The sequence below is a fragment of the Bombina bombina genome, chromosome 2, assembly GCF_027579735.1.
Source record: "Bombina bombina isolate aBomBom1 chromosome 2, aBomBom1.pri, whole genome shotgun sequence".
Classification (NCBI taxonomy): Eukaryota; Metazoa; Chordata; class Amphibia; order Anura; family Bombinatoridae; genus Bombina; species Bombina bombina.
Genome location: NC_069500.1, coordinates 1028235143 through 1028260471, shown reverse-complemented (window position 1 = coordinate 1028260471; position 25329 = coordinate 1028235143). Strand labels below are relative to the sequence as shown.

Genomic DNA, 25329 nt, shown 5'->3' with positions numbered 1-25329 from the left:
TAGTGCGTTAAGCTCTATACCGCACAAAAGCCAAGGGCTGAGTTTACGTGCTCATGCACGCTTTCCCCCATAGACATCAATGGAGAGAAAGTGTTAGAAAAAAACTAACAACTGCGATCGCGGAATGGAGATCGCCGTAACGCAACCCCATTGATGTCTATGAGGAAAAGAAAGTTTAGTTTAAATCTAACACCATAACATATAACATAAACCCCTAGTCTAAATACCCGTAATCCGCCGCTCCCCGACATGAAATAAAGTTATTAACCCCTAATCCGCTGCTCCCCGACATCGCTGACACGAATAAAAGTTATTAACCCCTAATCTGCCGCCCCCAACATCGCCGACACCTAAATAAACCTATTAACTCCTAAACCGCCGGCCTCCCACATTGTCATCACTATAATAAAGTATTAACCCCTAAACCTCCAGCCCCCCACATCGTAACTACTAAACAAAACCTATTAACCCCTAAACCTCCAGCCCCTACATCGCAAAACACTAAATTAAACTATTAAACCCTAAACTTAACACCTCCCTAACTTTAAATTAAAATTACAATATAGCTTTAAAAAAAATAAAAACTTACCTGCAAAATAAAAAAACCTAAGTTTAAATTAACCTAACATAACTATTCTAATAGAATAAAAAAACTAAATTAAAAATTTAAAAAAACCTAACACTACGAAAAAAAATTACAAAATCTAACATTACAAAAAATAATAAACAATATTATAAAAAATAAAAACAATTACACCTAATCTAATAGCCCTATAAAAATAAAAAGCCCCCCCAAATAAAAACACCCCCTAACCTACAATAAACTACCAATAGCCCTTAAAATGGCCTTTTGTAGGGCATTGCCCTAAGTTAAACAGCTTTTTTACCTTAAAAAATTACTAAGACCCCCCTAGAAGTAACCCCCCCCACACACACAACCAACTCCCCAAAATAAAAAAAAAAAACTAACTCTAAAAAATCCTAAAACACCCTTTGCCCCTAAAGGGGCATTTGTATGGGCATTGCCGTTAAAAGGGCAATCAGCTCTTTTACAAGTGCACATCCCTAATTTAAAAAAAAAAACACCCCAAAATTTTTTAAAAACACCTAACACTCCCCATAAAATCTACTCATGGTTCCTGAAGTCCAGACATCCATCTTCATCCAGGCGCCAACGTCTTCTATCTTCATCCCGGCGGCGCGAAGCAGAGCTATCCAGGAGGGCGATGACATCTTGTGTGGAACGTCCTCTTCATACGATCACCGCTTCTGATGAAGCTCTCATCCTATCGGCTGATTTAAATTTGAAGAATCAAATCAGCCAATAGGAAAGCAAGGTACACCATTGTGAAACGGTACCTTGCATTGAACTTCAGTGTACGGCGGTGATTGTCATCGCCCTCCAGGATAGCTCTGCACCGCCGGAATGAAAATAGAAGACGTTCTTGAGATGGATGAAGGTGTCGTCGCCTGGATGAAGACTTCTCGCCGCCTGGATGAAGATGGATGTCCGGACTTCAGGAACCGTGAGTAGATTTTATGGGGTTAGTGTTATGTTGTTTTTTTTGGGTGGGTTTTTATTTTTTAGATTAGGGATGGGCACTTGTAAAAGAGCTAAATGCCCTTTTAAGGGCAGTAAAAGAGCTGAATGCCCTTTTAAGGGCAATGCCCATACAAATGCCCCTTTAGGGGCAATGGGTATTTTAGGATTTTTTATTTTGGGGGGTTGGTTTAGTGGGGGGTTTACTTTTAGGAGGGAATTTAGTAATTTTTTTAAGGTAAAAGAGCTGTTTAACTTAGGGCAATGTCCTACAAAATGCCCTTTTAAGGGCTATTGATAGTTTATTGTAGGATAGGGGGTGTTTTTATTTTTGGGGGGGGGGGTCATTTTTATAGGGCTATTAGATTAGGTGTAATTGTTTTTATTTTTGATAATTTCGTTTATTATTTTTCGCAATTTACTGTTTTGTATTATGTTTGTATTATTTTTTGTAATGTTAGATTTTTTTTTTGTAGTGTTAGGTTTTTTAAAAATTAAATTTAGGTTTTTAATTGGTAGTTTTTTTTATTAAAATAGTTTTGTTATTTTATAGTTTAGGTTATTTTATAGTTTAAACTTAGTGTTTTTTTATTTCACAGGTAAGTTTTTATTTTTTTAAAGATAGTAAAATTGTAATTTTAATTTAAAGTTAGGGGGGTGTTAGGTTTAGGGAATAATAGTTTATTTAGTGTTTTGCAATGTGGGGGGGCAGTTTAGGGGTTAATAGGTTTAGTTTAGTAGTTACGATGTGGGGGGCTGGAGGTTTAGGGGTTAATAGGTTTATTTAATGTGTGTGGACGAGAGATTAGGGGTTAATAAGTTTAGAGTGTTTGCGATGCGGGAGGGCGGTGGTTTAGGGGTTAATAGGTAGTTTATGGGTGATAGTGTACTTTATAACATTTTAATTATGAGTTTTGTGAAACATTTTTGTTTTTTGCAAAATCCATAACTACTGCTCTCAGATGTCGGTATAGGCTGTAATGCAAGTATTTTAGCCGGACCACACAACTTGTAATACAGTGCTATGGAAAATCCCGCACTCAAACATTATTTTTTTGAATGCGGAATGGACGTTGTGTTACAGGCTAAAATGCTTGCAGTATAGCTATACCACCGCGACTCTTAATATACGTTCCCAGCCATTCCATGCGCAATGGCCAATTTTTCAGTGGTATAGCCGTACCGAAAAACTCGTAATCTAGCCGTATGTGTTTAATCCCTACAAAGGGGTTAGACACAACCTGAAGTGATAGTAAATTTCAGCCTTTAAAGGGACACTCAAGTCAGATCGAAATTTAACGATTCAGATAGAGACAGCAATTTTAAACGACTTTCAAATTTACTTCCATTAACAAAATGCGCAAAGTCTTTTTATATTTACACCTTTTGAGTCATCAGCTCCTACTGGGCATGTGCAAGAATTCAAATAATATACGTATATGCCTTTGTGATTGGCTGATGGCTGTCACATGATACAGGGGGAGTGGAAATAGATATAGCTTCTACTACTCATTTAAAGTTAAAAAATCTTTTGTATTTACCGAGCCTACCTAGTTATGATTTTCAACAAAGGATACCAAGAGAAGTACATTTAATAACAGAAGTAAATTGAAAATACAATGTTCCTTTAATAAAGTGCACACAGTTCCACATGCATATAAACTGCTTAGATTAGGCCTCTTATCAAAAAAGGAAAAAACCTTAGCAGTGAGGGGGAAAAAATAATCATAGCACATCAATGCACTAGACCTCAGATAATACACACTTTGGAGTAGATTTAATAAAGGGCGACAGCGAATCATGTCCACTTGACCTCGCTAAATGCCAACAGCATATGCTGTCGGCATTTAACATTGCACAAGCATTTCTGGTGAAATGCTTGTGTAATGCGGCCCCCTGCACATTCACGGCCAATCGAACGATAGCAGAGGGTGTCAATCATCCCGATCGGATAAGGATGATTGAGGTCCGCAACCTTTCAGGTGGCGGGCAAGTTTAGGATCAGCGGTCTTACGACCGATGTTTCTTAACTTAAGTTTCCAGTAAGCCGGAAACTTCGGGCGGAGACAGCAGCAGCCGGACCTTTATCTTAAGTGCCAATTTAACAGTGTTACTCCTTTATTGGCACAATTCTCTGGAGCACAGTTTATTTCTCTGCTTGACAAAATGACAATGGTATGTTAATTTCATTATTGCATTTTTTATCTGATACATTTAGCATTTTTTTCAAGCTTACTTGGTACATTAAGAGGGGAAGAAAGGCTTGATAGATGAAGCCGATTATGCAAAACAATTTACGTTTTTATTTAAAACCTTTCAGTGAGGCTGAACTGACCATTTAACATTTAAAGGGACACTGAACCCAAATTTTTTCTTTTGTGATTCAGATAGAGCATGACATTTTGAGCAACTTTCTAATTTACTCCTAATATCAAATTGTCTTCATTCTCTTGGTATCTTTATTTGAAATGCATGAATGTAAGTTTAGATGCCGGACCATTTTTGGTGAACAACCTGGGTTGTTCTTGCTGATTGGTGGATAAATTCATCCACCAATAAAAAAGTGCTTTCCAGAGTTCTGAACTAAAAAAAAAAGCTTAGATGTATTCTTTTTCAAATAAAGATAGCAAAAGAACGAAGAAAAATTAGTAATGAGTAAATTAGAAAGTTGCTTATAATTGCATGCTCTATCTGAATCACGAAAGAAAAAAATTTGGGTTCAGTGTCCCTTGAGTGGTAAGCTGAATTTAATATTTTTCTGTTTTTTACTATTTTCAAAAAACATTTTTTTTTACTTTTTAATTCCCCCCCCCCCAACACTTATACCACTGGAAAGGTTAGGTGATTACCTTTCCAATGGTGGGTCTTGGGGGTCTGTAGCTGCTTACATCCCTGAGATACAGTTTTCTAAGCAGCATGCCCCCTTTCCCTATACTTTGTATTGACAATTTTAAATAAAGTTGTCATCACGTCATTGCGCGTGATGTCACCGCACGTAACAGGAAGCCCCGGCGATGCCTGTCACTATGCAGGCCCAATCGCGGGGGTAGAAGCGGATGGGGGCCCCCAGATTGCAAAAAAGGTAGTTGAGTGCTAATGACGGCTCTGAGCCGTCATTATCACTCAAGGGGTTAAGTAATGAAAGTACAGTATGGATATATTTATTACTCAATTATGCAACAAGACTGACCAGAACATTTAAAAAAGGAGAACAGTTAAGGCTGCTGAACTGTATGAATGGAAGACAAATAAAAAGTGCTTGAAATAAGTTTATACAAAAAGGACAGGCATGAATTAAATATATAGAAATTCCATCTTGAACCTTATGGTTTTTAGTGTATCCATTACTTACTGAACTTAACTATTTAAAGGGATACTGAACCCAATTTTTTTCATTTGTGATTCAGATAGAGCATGCAATTTTAAGCAACTTTCAAATTTACTCCTATTATCAATTTATCTTCGTTCTCTTGGTATCTTTATTTTAAAAGCAGGAATGTAAGCTTACGAGCCGGCCCATTTTTGGTTCAGACCCTAGATAGCGCTTGTTGATTGGTGGGTACATTTAGCCACCAATCAGCAAGCTGTACACAGGTGCTGAACCAAAGATGGGCCGGCTTGTAAGCTTACATTCCTGCTTTTTCAAATAAAGATACCAAGAGAACGAAGAAAATTGATAACAGGAGTAAATTAGAAAGTTGCTTAAAATTGCCTGCTCTATCCGAATTATGAAATAAAAAAAATTGGGTTCAGTATCCCTTTAACTTGAGAAATGCAGTGCAATAAAATACTTTTGTTTTCTATTTCTGAGATAGGAGGCAAAGTTTGTAAAACTGAATTGTGGGTGTGGTGAGGGGTGTATTTATAGGCATTTTGAGGTTTGGGAAACTTTGCCCCTCCTGGTAAGATTGTATATCCCATACGTCACTAGCTCATGGACTCTTGCCAATTACATGAAAGAAAAGAAAAAAACGCGCTGAGCTGGAATCTTATTGAATTACAACATATATGCTCTCAACAGAATATCTAGGACCTACTAGTATGAAATTAAAGGGACATTCTGGTTAAATTTGGAATGCGCATGGATGCATTTCACTTTCGAATAGAAGCATTTTTGTAATATACATGTATCAGCAAAAATGTTTCTAATAAAAGCTATAGCTGTTTCAAATGTATATTTAAGTATGCACTGTGCACCAGCATTTTAAACACAGCACTTACTTAGAGAGCCTATGGTGCTTGTACCATCTGGTAATGACTCAGTTTGATAAATTACTGACATGATACAAGCCCCACTGGCGTTCTGAGCAGCCGCAGTATTTAAAATGCTTGTGCACTGAGATATCTAGCTGTGCTTCACATGCATAAAAAAATATTAACACTAAAACAGTGATAACTTTTACCAGAAGCATTTTGCCAATACATGTATATTACAAATATGTTTCTATTTAAGAATGTAATTCATCTAAGTGCCTTTATATTTTGACCGGAATGTCCCATTAAGACTGACCAGGTTTGAAGAAAAGGAAATCCATGAGGTTCCGTTCAAGAAGTTTGGACATCCACAGTCAGTTACTTCTGATGCCTGTGTCCAAATGGAAAGTTCCCTCTCTACTACAGGGCTGGGATCTATAAGAGGATTTGGCTTATAAGAAGAATGTTCACTACTTTTTATGTCCTTTCTCGAGGGAAGTACAGCTACCAAACGTCAGGGTGATCATAGCTTGAAGCTTAGTGACTAAAAAAGCTTTCCTTCAAATGGAAGAGAGCATTCATTAGCCCCAATAAGTCTTAAACTGTATACACTTGTTTGTTGCCATATGATCTGAAATGGAATCCAGCATCACAGCGCTTAGTTTCTAAACACCTTTTAAAACACTCTACAAGTTTAAGAAAACTGATACATTTGTTTTCTGGCAGAATGTGTAGGATTTATGATGAAATTTACCATTTTTTTCTAACCTTCATATAAATGGAAAATTTAGAAACTATTTTCTAAATGGGCCACTACAACACTTAAAGGTTCATTTTTATCATACTGTTATATCCGTGTACACATAAGTTTAGAATAATAAAATGTATCCTGTATTTGAGGTGATTTCAGAGCACATCTATTGCAGTGTTCTCGTCAGGACCTTTATAGCCAGTGCACCACCCAGCTGATTTTATTGACCACCTGGCTAAAATTTTAGCCATTATTAAGCAGTAGCCTGTATTAAAAATGTTTATTTTATTGCATAAATTAATATCAAATACATTTATTTTAATTTATGCAATTAATTTGTGCTTTGGATATAATATAAGAAAATATCTCACTACCCCCGCCCAGCTACTTCATAATGCCACACGGATTGCAAAATATTCTGTGGCGAACACTGTATTGCTAAGGAGTGCAGCTAGAAGGGGTTGAGAGGCCAGCTCTGTCTTTGGCCATTACGTTTAAAAAATATACCATGTTAAACCCTTAGAGATGACTGTAGTTGCTCATATCACCTGTCAAAAGTTTGTCAGACAAATACTATTTATACAGAATGTAAATACATTTCAATAGAATCAAAAGAACAAATGTTTAAGATGTCTGTGTATTTGGACATGATCTCACAATACCATATGTCAGTATCTGACATAAACCACAATCCCTTAAGGGCAACCAAAGGGGGTATCTGAAAGTTACTCAACACTCAAGGACTGCATTGTAATCTGCTTGGATGAGACAGTACGTCAGGAACTGTAAATGTGATGTCAAGAGCACAGATTTCTTCTAACAGCTTAGCATATAGTTATGTCTTTTTATTAATGTTTCATACATTCAATGTTTACAATATGTCAAAACAACGTTTCATAGTCACAAAATATTTGTACAGCTGTTCTGTATATCTGGCATGAGACGGAACGCTGGTTCTTATCTTCTTTTCCTCTGTGTAGATTTACTTTTTATAGTTATTAATTCCAAGTTCAAACTGTAAAGTCCTGTTGTTTGCTTGGATTTAATCTCTTTGATGGCTATCTAATAAATAATAAGGCTTCAGTAGATGTTTGTAGAAGCACAGGAAACGTAAGTACTCAAGTTGCACTGTGTCCACAAAACAGTTGGAGAGGTAGGAAATTAACTTTGTAATATTTTTTTGTAAATAACTGAGCGTCATTGTAAGGTCAAATCTAAGTTTAAAAGGAAAGTTGTGGTAGTTTTCATCACCCACCAAAATCCTTCACAATTTATATGATAAGATGTGTTTCTTGTCATATCACAACATCTACTGGAAACCTACATGAGGCCACATCAGGAAAGAAACCATTTCAGACTACTCACTTTTTAAACTCATTTTAAAAAGTGATTGAAGCTTAGGTGCCATTTTGGATTTGCTTTATGCCACCTAATGGAAACAATAACAGAATTTATGTTTACCTGATAAATTACTTTCTCCAACGGTGTGTCCGGTCCACGGCGTCATCCTTACTTGTGGGATATTCTCTTCCCCAACAGGAAATGGCAAAGAGCCCAGCAAAGCTGGTCACATGATCCCTCCTAGGCTCCGCCTACCCCAGTCATTCGACCGACGTTAAGGAGGAATATTTGCATAGGAGAAACCATATGGTACCGTGGTGACTGTAGTTAAAGAAAATAAATTATCAGACCTGATTAAAAAAACCAGGGCGGGCCGTGGACCGGACACACCGTTGGAGAAAGTAATTTATCAGGTAAACATAAATTCTGTTTTCTCCAACATAGGTGTGTCCGGTCCACGGCGTCATCCTTACTTGTGGGAACCAATACCAAAGCTTTAGGACACGGATGAAGGGAGGGAGCAAATCAGGTCACCTAAATGGAAGGCACCACGGCTTGCAAAACCTTTCTCCCAAAAATAGCCTCAGAAGAAGCAAAAGTATCAAACTTGTAAAATTTTAAACACTAAAAAACTCTAAGCCATCTCCGTGGAGATGTTGCCTGTACAACGGCAAAGAGAATGACTGGGGTAGGCGGAGCCTAGGAGGGATCATGTGACCAGCTTTGCTGGGCTCTTTGCCATTTCCTGTTGGGGAAGAGAATATCCCACAAGTAAGGATGACGCCGTGGACCGGACACACCTATGTTGGAGAAAAGATGACAAAGTCCACCTGTGACTAGACAGACGGCATGGCAGAGAATAGCAATTTAATTCAAATACACTACAAAATGAATACAAATTAGCACATCCCAGCATGATGCAAACAACCAGCATTTATTCAGGAGTCTTTATTAATTATTTACAATAAAAACAACTGGATATCAAGAAAATACAATGATCCATATAAAAACAAATTATGCTTACCTGATAATTTCATTTCTATCGTGGGGAGGAGAGTCCATGGCTTCATTCATTACTGTTGGGAATTGAGAACCTGGCCACCAGGAGGAGTCAAAGACAACCCAGTCAAAGGCTTAAATACCTCCCCTACCTCCCTCATCCCCCAGTCATTCTGCCGAGGGAACAAGGAACAGTAGGAGAAATATCAGGGTATAAATGGTGCCAGAAGATTAATTAAATTTAGGTCAGCCCACAGATACAGATACAGGCGGGAGCGATGGACTCTCCTCCCCATGATGGAAATGAAATTATCAGGTAAGCATAATTTATGTTTTCCATCTAAAGGGGAGGAGAGTCCACAGCTTCATTCATTACTGTTGGGAAACATATAACCAAGCTCTAGAGGACACTGAATGAAACCGGGAGGGTAAAAGGCGGACGCTAATCTGAGGGCACCACAGCCTGCAAACCCTTTCTCTCAAAAACAGCTTCTGCAGAAGCAAAAATGTCAAATTTGTAAAACTTTGTAAAAGTGTGTAAGGAGGACCAGGTAGCAGCCTTACAAATTTGCTCCCTAGAGGCCTCATTCTTGAAGGCTCAAGACGAAGCCACAGCTCTAGTTGAATGAACCGTGATCCTCTGAGGAGGCTTATGTCCCGCTGTCTCATGGGCCAAGCGAATCAAGCTCCTCAACCAAAAGGAAAAAGAAGTAGAAGAGGCTTTCTGCCCCTTGTGCTTCCCTGAATACACCACAAAAAGAGATGTAGACTGTGTGAAATATTTTGTAGCCTGAAGATAGAACTTTAAGGCACGAATCACATCCAGGTTATGAAGTAACCTCTCCTTAGAAGAAGAAGGGTTAGGAAACAAAGAAGAAACAACTATTTCCTGATTGATGTTACGGTTAGACACCACCTTGGGAAGAAACCCCAAACCAGTGCGAAGCACATCCTTATCCGCATGAAAAACCAGATAAGGATGCTTACATTTCAAGGCAGTCAGTTCAGATACTCTGCGTGCCGATGCAATGGCCAACAGGAAGAGAACCTTCCAGGACAGAATCTTAATGTCAATGGAATGCATAGGCTCAAACGGAACCTTCTGCAATACCTTAAGCTCCATGGTGGAGCAGACTGTCTAAAGATAGGCCTGATTCTAGACAGAGCCTGAACAAAAGATTGTATGTCAGGGAGCTCAGCAAGTCTCCTATGCAACAAGACGGATAATGCAGAAACCGGTACTTTTAAGGAACTGGCGGCAAGACCCTTCTCCAAATCGCCTTGGAGAAAAGACAGAATCCTGGATACCTTCACCTTATGCCAAGGATATTCATGCTTCTCACACCAGGACAAGTAAGTTCTCCACACCTTATGGTAGATGTAACGAGTGACTGGCTTCCTTGCCTGAATTAGAGTATCAATCACACTTTCAGAAAAGCCTCTCTTGGCCAAGACTAGGCGTTCAATCTCCACGCAGTCAGCCTCAGAGAATCGAGATTTTGATGTTGAAAAGGACCCTGTTCCAGCAGATCCCTGCGACAGGGTAACCTCCACGACGGAGAGGATAACATCCACACCAGATCCGCAAACTATGTCCTCCGTGGCCACGATGGAGCAATCAGAATGGACGAAGCTCGCTCCTGTTTGATGCGTGCCACTACACGAGGTAGAAGTGGTAACAGTGGAAAAATGTAAGCTTGGCTGAACCCCCAAAGCACTGCTAAGGCATCTACCAGCTCTGCCTGGGGATCCCTGGATCTCGACCCGTATCGGGGTAGCTTGCAATTGAGTATGGACGCCATGAGATCTATCTCCAGCGTTCCCCACCTGAGACAAATCTCCGCAAACACTTTGGGGTGAAGAGACCATTCCCCCGGTGAAAGGAATGCCTGCTGAGAAAGTCTGCTTCCCAGTTGTCCACACCTGGAATGTGAATCGCTGAGAGCGAGCAGCTGTGGTACTCTGCCCACTCCAAGTCCCGAGACACCTCCCTTATGGCTAGGGAGCTCCTCGTACCCCCCTGATGGTTGATGTAAGCCACAGAGGTAATGTTGTCAGTCTGGAATCTGATGAAGCTGAACGACCCCAGAGGAGGCCATGCCTTTAGCGCATTGTAGATTGCTCGGAGTCCAAGAATATTTATCGGAAGGAGAGACTCCTCCCGGGACCATTTTCCTTGTGCCATCCTGGCACCCAAACAGCTCCCCATCCCAAATCACCTGATTTAATATAAACAATCCAAATGATGATTCCTATTATTTTTGGGTTGCACATAAGCCAGGAGTAGTTTTGTAAACTGTCTGTAAAAAGTGAAAAAGTAAACACCTTTAGACCTCATTTATGCTAAGGGCCTAACCATAAAACGCAATACCATGTGCAGGAGCTCATCGGAGTAAAGCAGCTGGTGCAGTGCAGAGACCAACTAATTGCAAACCAACTCATCGATTATGAGATTCGTTGACAACTATTTTCATAGTTTATAATAAAATATCACATTAAAGTCTATTTGAGCTTCTATGTAGATGAGATCCTCCTGTTGCTGCTATTAGCTACACCTTCCATTAAATCTCCAGTCAGGCTATGGGGCTATTTGTTGATTATATCACCCTCTTAAATCTGTTAGAAATAAGATCTACTGGAATTCCCCACTCAGTTTAAAGGGATAGGAAAGTTGAAATTAAACTTGCATGATTCAGATAGAGCATGTTATTTTAAGACACTTTTAAATTTACTGTACTTCTATTTTCAAATGTGCTTTGTTCTCTTGTTGAAAAAGAATACATACGTATCCTACACTAGTGGGAGGCTAGATGATTGTTGCCTTCACAAATTTGTCTCTTGTGATTGGCTAACTAGATGTGTTCAGCTAGCTGCCAGTAGTGCAATGCTGTTCCTTCAGCAACGAATAACAAGAGAATGAGACAAATTTGATAAAAAAAAAGTAAATTGGAATGTTGTTTGAAATTGTATGTTCTATACAAATCATGACAGTGGGTTCACTGTCCCTTTAATGCCCTTTTATCAAGCCCATTATATTCTGGTGGCTCCCTTTCAAGATTCCATTAGATAGGACTGAGCCACTTTACCCTTTTTATATTAATTCCCAGTAGTGGGCATCACACTATGTAGACGAGAAAAAGCCCTAGAAATCAAGGTGCTAGAGATATCAAATACATGTATAATAAAGCTTAAAGGGACACAAACCCCAATTTTTTTCTTTCAAGATTCAAATAGAGCATGCAATTTTAAGCAACTTTCTAATTTACTCCTATTATCAATTTTTCTTCGTTCTCTTGGAATCTTTATTTGAAAAATCAGGTATATAAGCTTAGCAGCTGGCCCATTTTTGTAGAGCTTGCTGATTGGTGGCTAAATGTTTCTGCTTTTTTAAATAAAGATACCAAGAGAACAAAGAAAAATTGATAATATGAGTAAATTAGAAAGTTGCTTAAAATTGCATGCTCTATTTAAACCTTGAATGAAAAAAAATTGGGTTCTGTGTCCCTTTAACCTAATCAGGTGTATAATAAAGCTTAACCTAACCAGGTAAGGGTATTTCTCTTCTACTCAATAACATAGGTGATCACACCTCCTTAAAAGGTGTTCAACATAAAGTCCAGTGGGCATAATGCAGTCCTATAATGCAATGCTATTTATGTGCCTACGCCCAAACTGAATGCTGCACCCATCTGAGCATAGGTTACCTTTTAAAATACTTTTACAAGTGTATGTGTGTGTGTGTGTGTGTGTGTGTGTGTGTGTGTATGTGTGTGTAAGTAGGTTTTCGCATCTGAAATACTGTTCCGTTAGCAATTAGTTAAACCCTTAATGACCAGTGCCGTACCCTGTAAGACACTGGTCGTTATGCCCTTAAGCACCCTGTACGTTGCTGCAGTCCTGGGCTTCTCTCTGCCGTGATTTTTGCATATCCCAGAATGCAAGATCACGCTACTTCTGCTGCCAGTACCTAATATGGCGGCAAATAGGTAGAGGTGGGAGGGATAGAGAGCTGTTAGGGGGGGGGTGCGGAGGTTGGGAGGTAAGGGGGATACTACCCTGCAGAAAATATATAATTTTAAAAATACAATTAAAAAAAAAACTTTCTGCCAGTACTTAAGATGGGGGTGACAATTGTGGGGTGGGGGAGGGAAGAGAGCTGTTTGAGAGGGGTCAGTGAGGGAACAGGTGGTGGAATGTGTCAGGTGGGAGGCTGATCTCTACACTAAAGCTAAAATTAACCCTACAAGCTACCTAATTAACCCCTTCACTGCTAGGCATAATACACGTGTGGTGCGCAACGGCATTTAGCTGCCTTATAATTACCAAAAAGCAATGCCAAAGTCGTATATGTCTGGTATTTCTGAACAAAGGGGATCCCAGAGAAGTATTTACAACCATTTGTACCATGACTGCACAAGCTGTTTGTAAATAATTTCAGTGAGAAAACTAAAATTGTGAAAAAGTTAACTTTTTTATTTGATTGCATTTGGCGGTGAAATGGTGGAATGAAATATACCAAAATGGGCCTAGATCAATACGTTGGGTTGTCTACTAAAAAAAATAAAGTTTTGATAGGTAAATATAAAAAAGGGTCTATTTCAGTTTAAATGTAGTGATGGCAAAAATGCTAAAAATGCTCTGGTCTTTTGGGGAAGTTTTTGTCTGAAAATCCCGGTCTTTAAGGGTTTAATAATATACCGCAGAAAGAAATAGTGATGGTATTTGGATTCAACAGTCATAGTAGCAAAATTAGTACTACAGCTACTTTATGCTTCTACTGATGATCACTAATCATTTTTAATCGACAACACAAAAGCTTTTAACATTTTTCATAGCAACCCAATAGGGTATAATACGACTTGCAAGTTTTTTTGTTTTTTTTTTAATTACTAGAAAATTCTTTGACATCTTAACTAAAGATTATGTTGTAATGTTATACAGTGCATTTAAGTTTATGTTTTAACATTTAAAAAAAAAAAAAAACCTTTAAAAATAACGAGCATGTTCAGTCTACCTTCTTCGATATTTTTTTTTTGTTTTCTGCCATGCAAAACAGTGTGCAGCCAATCCGCGTCATGGAAGCTCAGTCCGAAGCAAAGCAGTCTGGCGCCAAAAGGAAAGGCAATGATGTGCTTAAAAAGGGCTTATCTGAAATGTGTTCAGGAATGGCTAGTGTAATTAAAGGGACAGTAAAGTCAAAATTAAACTTTAGTAATTCAAAAAGAATTTTAAAATATTTTAAATCACTTTCCAATTTACTCCTATTATCTAATTTGCATAATTTTCTTGGTATCATTAATTGAAAATCACATTTAGGTAGGGTCTGGCGCAGCAATACACTATTGGGTGCAAGCTGCTAATTGGTGGCTGCACATATATGCCCCTTGTCCACAGCACACCTGTGTTCAGCTAGCTCCCAGTAATGCATTCTGCTCTTTCAACAAACCATACAAAGAGAATAAAGCAAATTTCATAATAGAAGTAAATTGGAAAGTTGTTTAAAATGGTATGCTCTAAATCATGAAAGAAAATGTTGGGGTTTCAAGTCCCTTTAAGAATAAACCAAAAAGTTGGCCTAATGATCAATCTAGGCATGAATCCGTGGGTGGTTCTTTACATAAGGACTCATAAATGCATAATAAATAATTTCTAGCCGCTTTGTAACATAAGCTAATAAATAAAAAAGTTGGCTACTTGAAAGCAGCTGAAAATACTTGTTCTTAGTGTTCTTGACCTTTCTTACTCTGTAGTGTGCTTCACTTACAACCTTATTACAGACAACAGCCTCACTGCTATTGAAACTTGAAACTTATTTTGTGAGTCAGCATATCTATTTATTATGATAAGTCCCAAATTTATTGTTGAACCAATGATCTTTGGTAACTACGTGTTTAATACCCACAAAGTGGTAAAATACAGATGGCTGCAACACATTGATGCTCCTTTGCAGGACATGTCAGTAAGCCAATCAGGACAGGCACTGGCACATAGATGCCAGTCACCCACCATGACTTGTTCAGAAGCTACAATTTAACCTGTTTATGATGGTTAAACACATTTGGTTCAATTACAATCTAACTATTTCAAGATAGAAACTGGGAGGTCTCCTGAAACTGACTGATGCAACAGCCCATTCACACCTCTTAGGTTACAGAAAATGTCTATCCAATTAACCCCTGAGTTTACTGTGAAAAAGAAATGCTCATTTACATGTGTGGCATTAACCTATATTAAACTGAATCATCCTCAGCAATGATTAACCATATGAATGCCATGTGTATCTTGTCATTATGGGCATACTTTTATAGTAACTTCAGGACACCAACATCTACAAAATGAGTTTTTATTTTACTGTTTGATTTAGAAACACACTCAAACTGTAGCATTTGTCACTAACAGTACTTCATAACTGCATTCTAAAATGGGATTGTGCAATCTTGACATCCATAGGAATCTTTTACAATCTGTTTCCATCTGCACCACTGCTAAATCATCTGAATGTCATTTGTATGTTGATAAAATGGGCATACTGGGCATCATTTTTCTATTACTATATTTTCATTTAAAACATTCTCAATTATTGTTTTTAACTATATATTTTTAACTGTTTCTTAAAGGACCGTTTCCATTTTGGCGTGTTTTGAAAACTAGATGGTGACTACAGTATTTTTATTGAAAGGACTAATAATATCTTCTTATGCTGGATTTTAACATTACTAAAACTGTAAAGCATAAACCCACTCAACCACAACATTGTATCTGCCTAGTACACCTTCAAACGAGATCACACCTTTCTAATTAGGTTTTCATAGGGGACAGGCCTTCATGTATGCTAACTCCAAACATGGTCACAATAGTGCATTTCAAAGTGATTGCACCTATGTAATTGAACTTGTAAACTGTAACGCGCTTAATGACAGTGAGGATAGCATGTACTCAGCACATTTAAATATGTATATGAACCTACAACTGTGATGAATAGAGGTTTAATGAATCAATACCAAGTATGATAATAGCCATTTCAGAGTGTTTTGCACATGTGCAAGATAACAGAATGTTTGAAATAACCTTGAAATAGTTGCAGACACCCAAAATGCCCTACTAATGACTAATCTAAGCCTCAGCCGATCAATTGTGATAAAAAACAAAGTTACCAAGGTAACAATAATGCTCTAATAATTCAGTCCCTTTAAAAATGGCACTTACTCCAGTGCTATTAAATGCATATCTTCAAGTACCCTTACAAGACTAAATTGTAAGCATTTTGCTGTTGGGCTTATCAGTTATTTAGTCATGATAACCGTGTTAGTAGTTGTCAATTAAAGAAAATCCTTTAAATTTGCAATTTTAGGGGTAATTGAGGACTGGGATTGAGAAATAGTGTATTCTAGTCTATAGCTCTGTCCAATTTCATCACAATTCATGTAGTAGTTTGGGCTGTAACTTAAGTTTTACTTACATCTTGTATGTTCTGTAGGATGATTTTCATGCGAAAAACATAATTTATGCTTACCTGATAAATTTATTTCTCTTGTAGTGTATCCAGTCCACGGATCATCCATTACTTGTGGGATATTCTCCTTCCCAACAGGAAGTTGCAAGAGGATCACCCACAGCAGAGCTGCTATATAGCTCCTCCCCTCACTGCCATATCCAGTCATTCGACCGAAACAAGACGAGAAAGGAGAAACCATAGGGTGCAGTGGTGACTGTAGTTTAATTAAAATTTAGACCTGCCTTAAAAGGACAGGGCGGGCCGTGGACTGGATACACTACAAGAGAAATAAATTTATCAGGTAAGCATAAATTATGTTTTCTCTTGTTAAGTGTATCCAGTCCACGGATCATTCATTACTTGTGGGATACCAATACCAAAGCTAAAGTACACGGATGATGGGAGGAACAAGGCAGGAACTTAAACGGAAGGAACCACTGCCTGTAGAACCTTTCTCCCAAAAACAGCCTCCGAAGAAGCAAAAGTGTCAAATTTGTAAACTTTTGAAAAGGTGTGAAGCGAAGACCAAGTCGCAGCCTTGCAAATCTGTTCAACAGAGGCCTCATTTTTAAAGGCCCAGGTGGAAGCCACAGCTCTAGTAGAATGAGCTGTAATCCTTTCAGGGGGCTGCTGTCCAGCAGTCTCATAGGCTAAGCGTATTATGCTCCGAAGCCAAAAGGAGAGAGAGGTTGTCGAAGCTTTTTGACCTCTCCTCTGTCCAGAGTAAACGACAAACAGGGCAGATGTTTGACGAAAATCTTTAGTAGCCTGTAAGTAAAACTTCAAGGCACGGACTACGTCCAGATTATGCAATGATGGAACAACAATCTCTTGATTGATATTCCTGTTAGAAACCACCTTAGGTAAAAACCCAGGTTTGGTACGCAGAACTACCTTGTCTGAATGAAAAATCAGATAAGGAGAATCACAATGTAAGGCAGATAACTCAGAGACTCTTCGAGCCGAGGAAATAGCCATCAAAAACAGAACTTTCCAAGATAAAAGTTTAATATCAATGGAATGAAGGGGTTCAAACGGAACTCCCTGAAGAACTTTAAGAACCAAGTTTAAGCTCCACGGGGGAGCAACAGTTTTAAACACAGGCTTAATCCTAACCAAAGCCTGACAAAATGCCTGGACGTCTGGAACTTCTGCCAGACGCTTGTGCAAAAGAATAGACCGAGCAGAGATCTGTCCTTTTAAAGAACTAGCTGATAAGCCTTTGTCCAAACCCTCTTGGAGAAAGGATAATATCCTAGGAATCCTAACCTTACTCCATGAGTAACTCTTGGATTCACACCAATAAAGATATTTACGCCATATCTTATGGTAGATTTTCCTGGTGACAGGCTTCCGAGCCTGTATTAAGGTATCAATGACTGACTCGGAGAAGCCACGCCTTGATAGAATCAAGCGTTCAATCTCCATGCAGTCAGTCTCAGAGAAATTAGATTTGGATGATTGAAAGGACCTTGTATTAGAAGGTCCTGCCTCAGAGGCAGAGTCCATGGTGGAAGAGATGACATGTCCACTAGGTCTGCATACCAGGTCCTGCGTGGCCACGCAGGCGCTATCAGAATCACTGATGCTCTCTCCTGTTTGATTTTGGCAATCAGTCGAGGGAGCAGAGGAAACGGTGGAACCACACAGGGGCCAGGTTGAAGAACCAAGGAGCTGCTAGAGCATCTATCAGCGTTGCTCCCGGGTCCCTGGACCTGGATCCGTAACAAGGAAGCTTGGCGTTCTGGCGAGATGCCATGAGATCCAGTTCTGGTTTGCCCCAACAATGGACCAGTTGAGCAAACACCTCCGGAAGGAGTTCCCACTACCCGGATGAAAAGTCTGACGACTTAGAAAATCCGCCTCCCAGTTCTCTACGCCTGGGATGTGGATCGCTGACAGGTGGCAAGAGTGAGACTCTGCCCAGCGAATTATCTTTGAGACTTCTAACATCGCTAGGGAACTCCTGGTTCCCCCCCTTGATGGTTGATGTAAGCCATAGTCGTGATGTTGTCCAACTGAAATCTGATGAACCTCAGTGTTGCTAACTGAGGCCAAGCTAGAAGAGCATTGAATATTGCTCTTAACTCCAGAAAATTTATTGGGAGGAGTTTCTCCTCCTGAGTCCACGATCCCTGAGCCTTCAGGGAGTTCCAGACTGCGCCCCAACCTAGAAGGCTGGCATCTGTTGTTACAATCGTCCAATCTGGCCTGCGAAAGGTCATACCCTTGGACAGATGGACCCGAGAAAGCCACCAGAGAAGAGAATCTCTGGTCTCTTGATCTAGATTTAGTAGAGGGGACAAATCTGAGTAATCCCCATTCCACTGACTTAGCATGCATAATTGCAGCGGTCTGAGATGCAGGCGTGCAAATGGCACTATGTCCATTGCAGCTACCATTAAGCCGATTACTTCCATGCACTGAGCCACTGACGGGCGTGGAATGGAATGAAGGACACGGCAAGCATTTAGAAGTTTTGATAACCTGGACTCCGTCAGGTAAATTTTCATCTCTACAGAATCTATAAGAGTCCCTAGGAAGGAGACTCTTGTGAGTGGTGATAGAGAACTCTTTTCCACGTTCACTGTCCACCCATGCGACCTCAGAAATGCCAGAACTATCTCTGTATGAGACTTGGCAATTTGAAAGCTTGACGCCTGTATCAGGATGTCGTCTAGATACGGAGCCACCGCTATGCCTCGCGGTCTTAGAACCGCCAGAAGTGAGCCCAGAACCTTTGTAAAAATTCTCGGGGCAGTGGCCAACCCGAAGGGAAGAGCTACAAATTGGTAATGCCTGTCTAGAAAGGCAAACCTTAGGAACCGATGATGATCTTTGTGAATCGGTATGTGAAGGTAGGCATCCTTTAAGTCCACTGTGGTCATGTACTGACCCTCTTGGATCATGGGTAGGATGGTCCGAATAGTTTCCATTTTGAATGATGGAACTCTGAGGAATTTGTTTAAGATCTTTAGATCCAAGATTGGTCTGAAGGTTCCCTCTTTCTTGGGAACCACAAACAGATTTGAATAAAATCCCTGTCCTTGTTCCGTCCGTGGAACTGGATGGATCACTCCCATTACTAGGAGGTCTTGCACACAGCTTAGGAATGCCTTTTTCTTTATCTGGTTTGCTGATAACCTTGAAAGATGAAATCTCCCTTGTGGAGGAGAAGCTTTGAAGTCCAGAAGATATCCCTGAGATATGATCTCCAATGCCCAGGGATCCTGAACATCTCTTGCCCACACCTGGGCGAAGAGAGAAAGTCTGCCCCCCACTAGATCCGTTTTCGGATAGGGGGCCGTTCCTTCATGCTGTCTTGGGGGCAGCAGCAGGCTTTCTGGCCTGCTTGCCCTTGTTCCAGGACTGGTTAGGTTTCCAGGCCTGTCTGGAATGAGCAACAGTTCCCTCTTGTTTTGAAGCGGAGGAAGTTGATGCTGCTCCTGCCTTGAAATTTCGAAAGGCACGAAAATTAGACTGTTTGGCCTTTGATTTGGCCTTGTCCTGGGGAAGGGTATGACCCTTGCCTCCAGTAATGTCAGCAATAATTTCCTTCAAGCCAGGCCCGAATAAGGTCTGCCCCTTGAAAGGAATGTTGAGTAATTTAGACTTTGAAGTCACGTCAGCTGACCAGGATTTAAGCCATAGCGCCCTACGCGCCTGGATGGCGAATCCGGAATTCTTAGCCGTTAGTTTAGTCAAATGAACAATGGCATCAGAAACAAATGAGTTAGCTAGCTTAAACGTTCTAAGCTTGTCAATAATTTCATTCAATGGAGCTGTCTGGATGGCCTCTTCCAGGGCCTCAAACCAGAATGCCGCCGCAGCAGTGACAGGCGCAATGCATGCAAGGGGCTGTAAAATAAAACCTTGTTGAATAAACATTTTCTTAAGGTAACCCTCCAATTTTTTATCCATTGGATCTGAAAAAGCACAACTGTCCTCAACCGGGATAGTGGTACGCTTTGCTAAAGTAGAAACTGCTCCCTCCACCTTAGGGACCGTCTGCCATAAGTCCCGTGTAGTGGCGTCTATTGGAAACATTTTTCTAAATATAGGAGGTGGGGAAAAGGGCACACCGGGTCTATCCCACTCCTTGCTAATAATGTCTGTAAGTCTTTTAGGTATAGGAAAAACGTCAGTACACACCGGCACCGCATAGTATCTATCCAGCCTACACAATTTCTCTGGAATTGCAACTGTGTTACAGTCATTCAGAGCAGCTAATACCTCCCCAAGCAATACACGGAGGTTCTCAAGCTTAAATTTAAAATTAGAAATCTCTGAATCAGGTTTCCCCGAGTCAGAGATGTCACCCACAGACTGAAGCTCTCCGTCCTCATGTTCTGCATACTGTGACGCAGTATCAGACATGGCTCTAACAGCATTTGTGCGCTCTGTATCTCTCCTAACCCCAGAGCTATCGCGCTTGCCTCTTAATTCAGGCAATCTAGATAATACCTCTGACAGGGTATTATTCATGATTGCAGCCATGTCCTGCAAGGTAATCGCTATGGGCGTCCCTGATGTAATTGGCGCCATATTAGCGTGCGTCCCCTGAGCGGGAGGCAAAGGGTCTGACACGTGGGGAGAGTTAGTCGGCATAACTTCCCCCTCGACAGAACCCTCTGGTGATAATTCTTTTATAGATAAAGACTGATCTTTACTGTTTAAGGTGAAATCAATACATTTAGTACACATTCTCCTATGGGGCTCCACCATGGCTTTCAAACATAATGAACAAGTAGGTTCCTCTGTGTCAGACATGTTTAAACAGACTAGCAATGAGACTAGCAAGCTTGGAAAACACTTTAAAACAAGTTTACAAGCAATATAAAAAACGTTACTGCGCCTTTAAGAAACACAAATTTTCCCAAATTTTGAAATAACAGTGAAAAAATGCAGTTACACTAACGAAATTTTTACAGTGTATGTAATAAGTTAGCAGAGCATTGCACCCACTTGCAAATGGATGATTAACCCCTTAATACCAAAAACGGAATAAAAAATGACAAAAACGTTTTTTAAACAGTCACAACAACTGCCACAGCTCTACTGTGGCTTTTTACCTCCCTCAATACGACTTTTGAAGCCTTTTGAGCCCTTCAGAGAAGTCCTGGATCATGCAGGAAGAAGCTGGATGTCTGTGTCTGTAAATTTTGCTGTGCAAAAAAAGCCAAAATAGGCCCCTCCCACTCATATTACAACAGTGGGAAGCCTCAGGGAACTGTTTCTAGGCAAAATTCAAGCCAGCCATGTGGAAAAAACTAGGCCCCAATAAGTTTTATCACCAAACATATGTAAAAAACGATTAAACATGCCAGCAAACAATTTTAAAATACACTTTTATAAGAGTATGTATCTCTATTAATAAGCCTGTTACCAGTCGCTATCACTGCATTTAAGGCTTTACTTACATTACTTCGGTATCAGCAGCATTTTCTAGCAAATTCCATCCCTAGAAAAATATTTTAACTGCACATACCTTATTACAGGAAAACATGCACGCTATTCCCCCTCTGAAGTTACCTCACTCCTCAGAATATGTGAGAACAGCAAAGGATCTTAGTTACTTCTGCTAAGATCATAGAAAACGCAGGAAGATTCTTCTTCTAAATACTGCCTCAGATAAACAGTACACTCCGGTACCATTTAAAAATAACAAACTTTTGATTGAAGAAATAAACTAAGTATAAAACACCACAGTCCTCTTACGACCTCCATCTTAGTTGAGAGTTGCAAGAGAATGACTGGATATGGCATTGAGGGGAGGAGCTATATAGCAGCTCTGCTGTGGGTGATCCTCTTGCAACTTCCTGTTGGGAAGGAGAATATCCCACAAGTAATGGATGATCCGTGGACTGGATACACTTAACAAGAGAAATGTTATTAACTACATATGTTCACTGAAAATAACTTTGTCATATACAAAGCATCTTTAGAATCTTTATGTGGTTTGAAACAATCACAAATAATTTTACAATAGTGTATATTACAAAGGAGGTACACTTAAACATCAAGAGTGCTGAAGTCATCAAGGCCGCAAACAAGCCAGGGGACAGTTGACTTAAATGCTTGTTTCTTATTCAATCTTAAAAGGGACATAATACCCATATGCTAAAATCACTTGAAAGTTCTGCAGCATAACTGTAAAAAGCTGACAAGAAAATATCACATGAACATCTTTATGTAAAAAAGGAAGATATTTTACACCAAAACTTATATGTGAAAAGTTATTATTCAGCTACTGTCAGTTGCATGTTGAAAAAAGCAGCCAATCAGCATTATTAGTGCTGATGTCCCAATTTGCTTTACTGTAATCTTATGAGATTTCACTGAAACTTCACAAGATTTTATAGTAAACTTCCTTAAACTGAGGAGGGAAATAACATGACTGTGCCTGCACATGCCAGACTCACGCACCCTTGCAAGTCTCAGGACTAGCATCCTGATTAGATGCATAAGGTTCCTTTACAATGGGATGAGGCTTCTGAGGAAATTTTGAGGTAAAATATCTTCCTTTTTTACATAGAGATGTCCAGGTGATATTTTTAGTCCACTTTTTACTGCTATGCTGCATCACTTTCAAGTGCTTTAACATTCGGGTATCATGTCCCTTTTACCAAACTAAAGCATAGTAGTTCTGGTCACAATTATGACTTACTTTGACTGCCAGGAAATTAAGCCCACTTTCATTTGCTAGTGCCTTGGCTATCATGGTTTTGGAGCAGCCTGGAGGTCCGTACAGCAGTACGCCTTTGGGTGGCTGTATTCCCATGCGGATGAAAGATTCAGGATGTTTAAGGGGCCACTCCACGGCCTGCTTTAGTTTCAACTTTACATTCTCCAGTCCTCCAATATCCATCCAGGACACCTACAAAATAAAGCATAGTTTATGCATTGTTAACAGATCAAACACCATCTTCACTGCTTGCTGTCATGCTCTTAGATGAAAGAAAGCACCAATACTATGATTCCATAAGCAATTAAATCATCCTAAGCACTATAACAAAATTCCTCAAATGTATTGAATTGCATGTCAGTAAACATTTTTTATGAAAAATACAATTCGAAACCTTGTTATTAAAATAAAAAGGTCATACATTTTAAAAAATAATCTAGTCACCAAAATAAATGGTTACTTTTTCCACAGACCTCGCCACTCCTCTAAATTTCAGTTTTTATTATGTGCTTATTGATTACATAGACTAGTAGTTAGCTCTCTAGTTGCCAATAGCAGAAGCAAAACCAGACCAATAACCTCTGAAGCCCTTACCTACATTTTATTTACCTGCACAGGGACTGGGAAGGGGAAGAGAGTGCTGGATTTGGCTAATACTCAGAAGGCAAATGTGAAAATCTGATAAGGGGAATAGGAGGAAACGCAGTGCTGTAAACAAGGAACAGCTCACACATCTCCTACACACCAATAGGCACCAGTGTCAGGGGGCACATATACAGTAATTGAGGCTGGTAGCACATTAGAGGAGGCAGACTGCCACAAGAAACAAGGGACAAGGGACATGACTCCATGTTTTTCTTGTGCCAAGTATTTGTCAATCCCTGCTCCAGATTACACAAATGTAACAATACTAATAGTAATCTGTTGTTTAGTGACTTTAAATAAGAGACCTTACTTAAAGGGACACTTAAAGGGACATTATACACTCGTTTTTTTCTTTGCATAAATGTTTTGTAGATGATCTATTTATATAGCCCATAAAGTTATTTGTTTGTTTTTTTAAATGGATAGTTTTACTTATTTTTAAATTGCTCTGATTTACAGACTCCTAACCAAGTCCCCAAAGTTTTAGGAGAATACCGACTCCAGCTTGCTACTGTTTGTGTAAAGGCTCTTTTCATATGCAAAGGAAGGGGGAGTGTCTGATATTTCCCACTTGCAGTGGGTGTTCCAGTAACCTTTTAAACAGAGCTAAACTGGAAGCTTCTAAGGACGTTTTTAAACTGTTTTATACTGGATTTTTATCAGTATCTGTGCATGTTATTCTTTATAGTAGTGTCTATTACATGCAGTTATATGAAAATTGGTGTATACTGTCCCTTTAAGTCAAAATTAAACTTTAATGGTTCAGATAGAGCATGCAATTTTAAACAACTTTCCAATTTACTTCCATTAACAAAATGTGCACAGTCTTTTTATATTTACACTTTTTGAGACACCAGCTCCAACTGAGCTTGTGCAAGAATTCACAGAATATGCATATTTGCATTTGAGATTGGCTGATAGCTGTCACATCATACAGGGGGAGTCGAAAAAGACATGACTTTGAAATTTAACCTTAACTACCTTAACCCTTAATCTGCTGGATTGATTACTGTTGCTGAACCTGCCTGTCTGACTACGCTACCTGCCTTAACCCTTAATCTGCTGGATTGATTACTGTTGCTGAACCTGCCTGTCTGACTACTCTATCTGCCATAACCCTTAATCTGCTGGACTGCTTTGCTGTTGCCAAACCCTGCCTGCCTGACCATTCTAGTGGTTTAACCTTGGACTGCTTTGCTGTTGCCAAACCCTGCCTGCCTGACCATTCTAGTGGTTTATCCTTGGACTGCTTTGCTGTTGCCAAACCCTGCCTGCCTGACCATTCTAGTGGTTTATCCTTGGACTGCTTTACTGTTGCCAAACCCTGCCTGACCATTCTAGTGGTGTGCTCTAGGACTGCCCTGCTGTTGCCGCTGGGGACTGTCCTGCCTGTGGTGAGTGCCGCCTTCCTCATCTAACTAACTTTCTCTGCTCTGGGATATTCCCTATCATTCCGGCTCGACGCCGGGATAACAAAACTACTGGCCGAGTTTACAAAAATACAAAAAGGATAAAAAAAAAGGTGCACCTGATTGAATTTATAGCGCTACCAACGTTGCAAGAAGTCCCAAAAATAATTACTTATAAAATAAGAAAGAAAGAACAGTAACCATGAAACGTTAAACTGTTAAAGAAGGACCAAGGCTGCACTCATGGAAAAACTGTGCTTTATTACAAAG

The 25329-nt window shown here is 39.7% G+C and overlaps 1 protein-coding gene across 1 annotated transcript in view; it reads right to left on the bottom strand.

The window, feature by feature from the left end:
• SPATA5 (spermatogenesis associated 5) overlaps positions 1 to 25329 on the bottom strand; it is a 1265813-nt gene that overhangs the window by 1015171 nt on the left and 225313 nt on the right. Inside the window, exon 11 of the mRNA XM_053703628.1 lies at positions 22988 to 23197. Coding sequence (XP_053559603.1) covers positions 22988 to 23197 — 210 coding nt within the window. The remainder of the gene's footprint in view (positions 1 to 22987; positions 23198 to 25329) is intronic.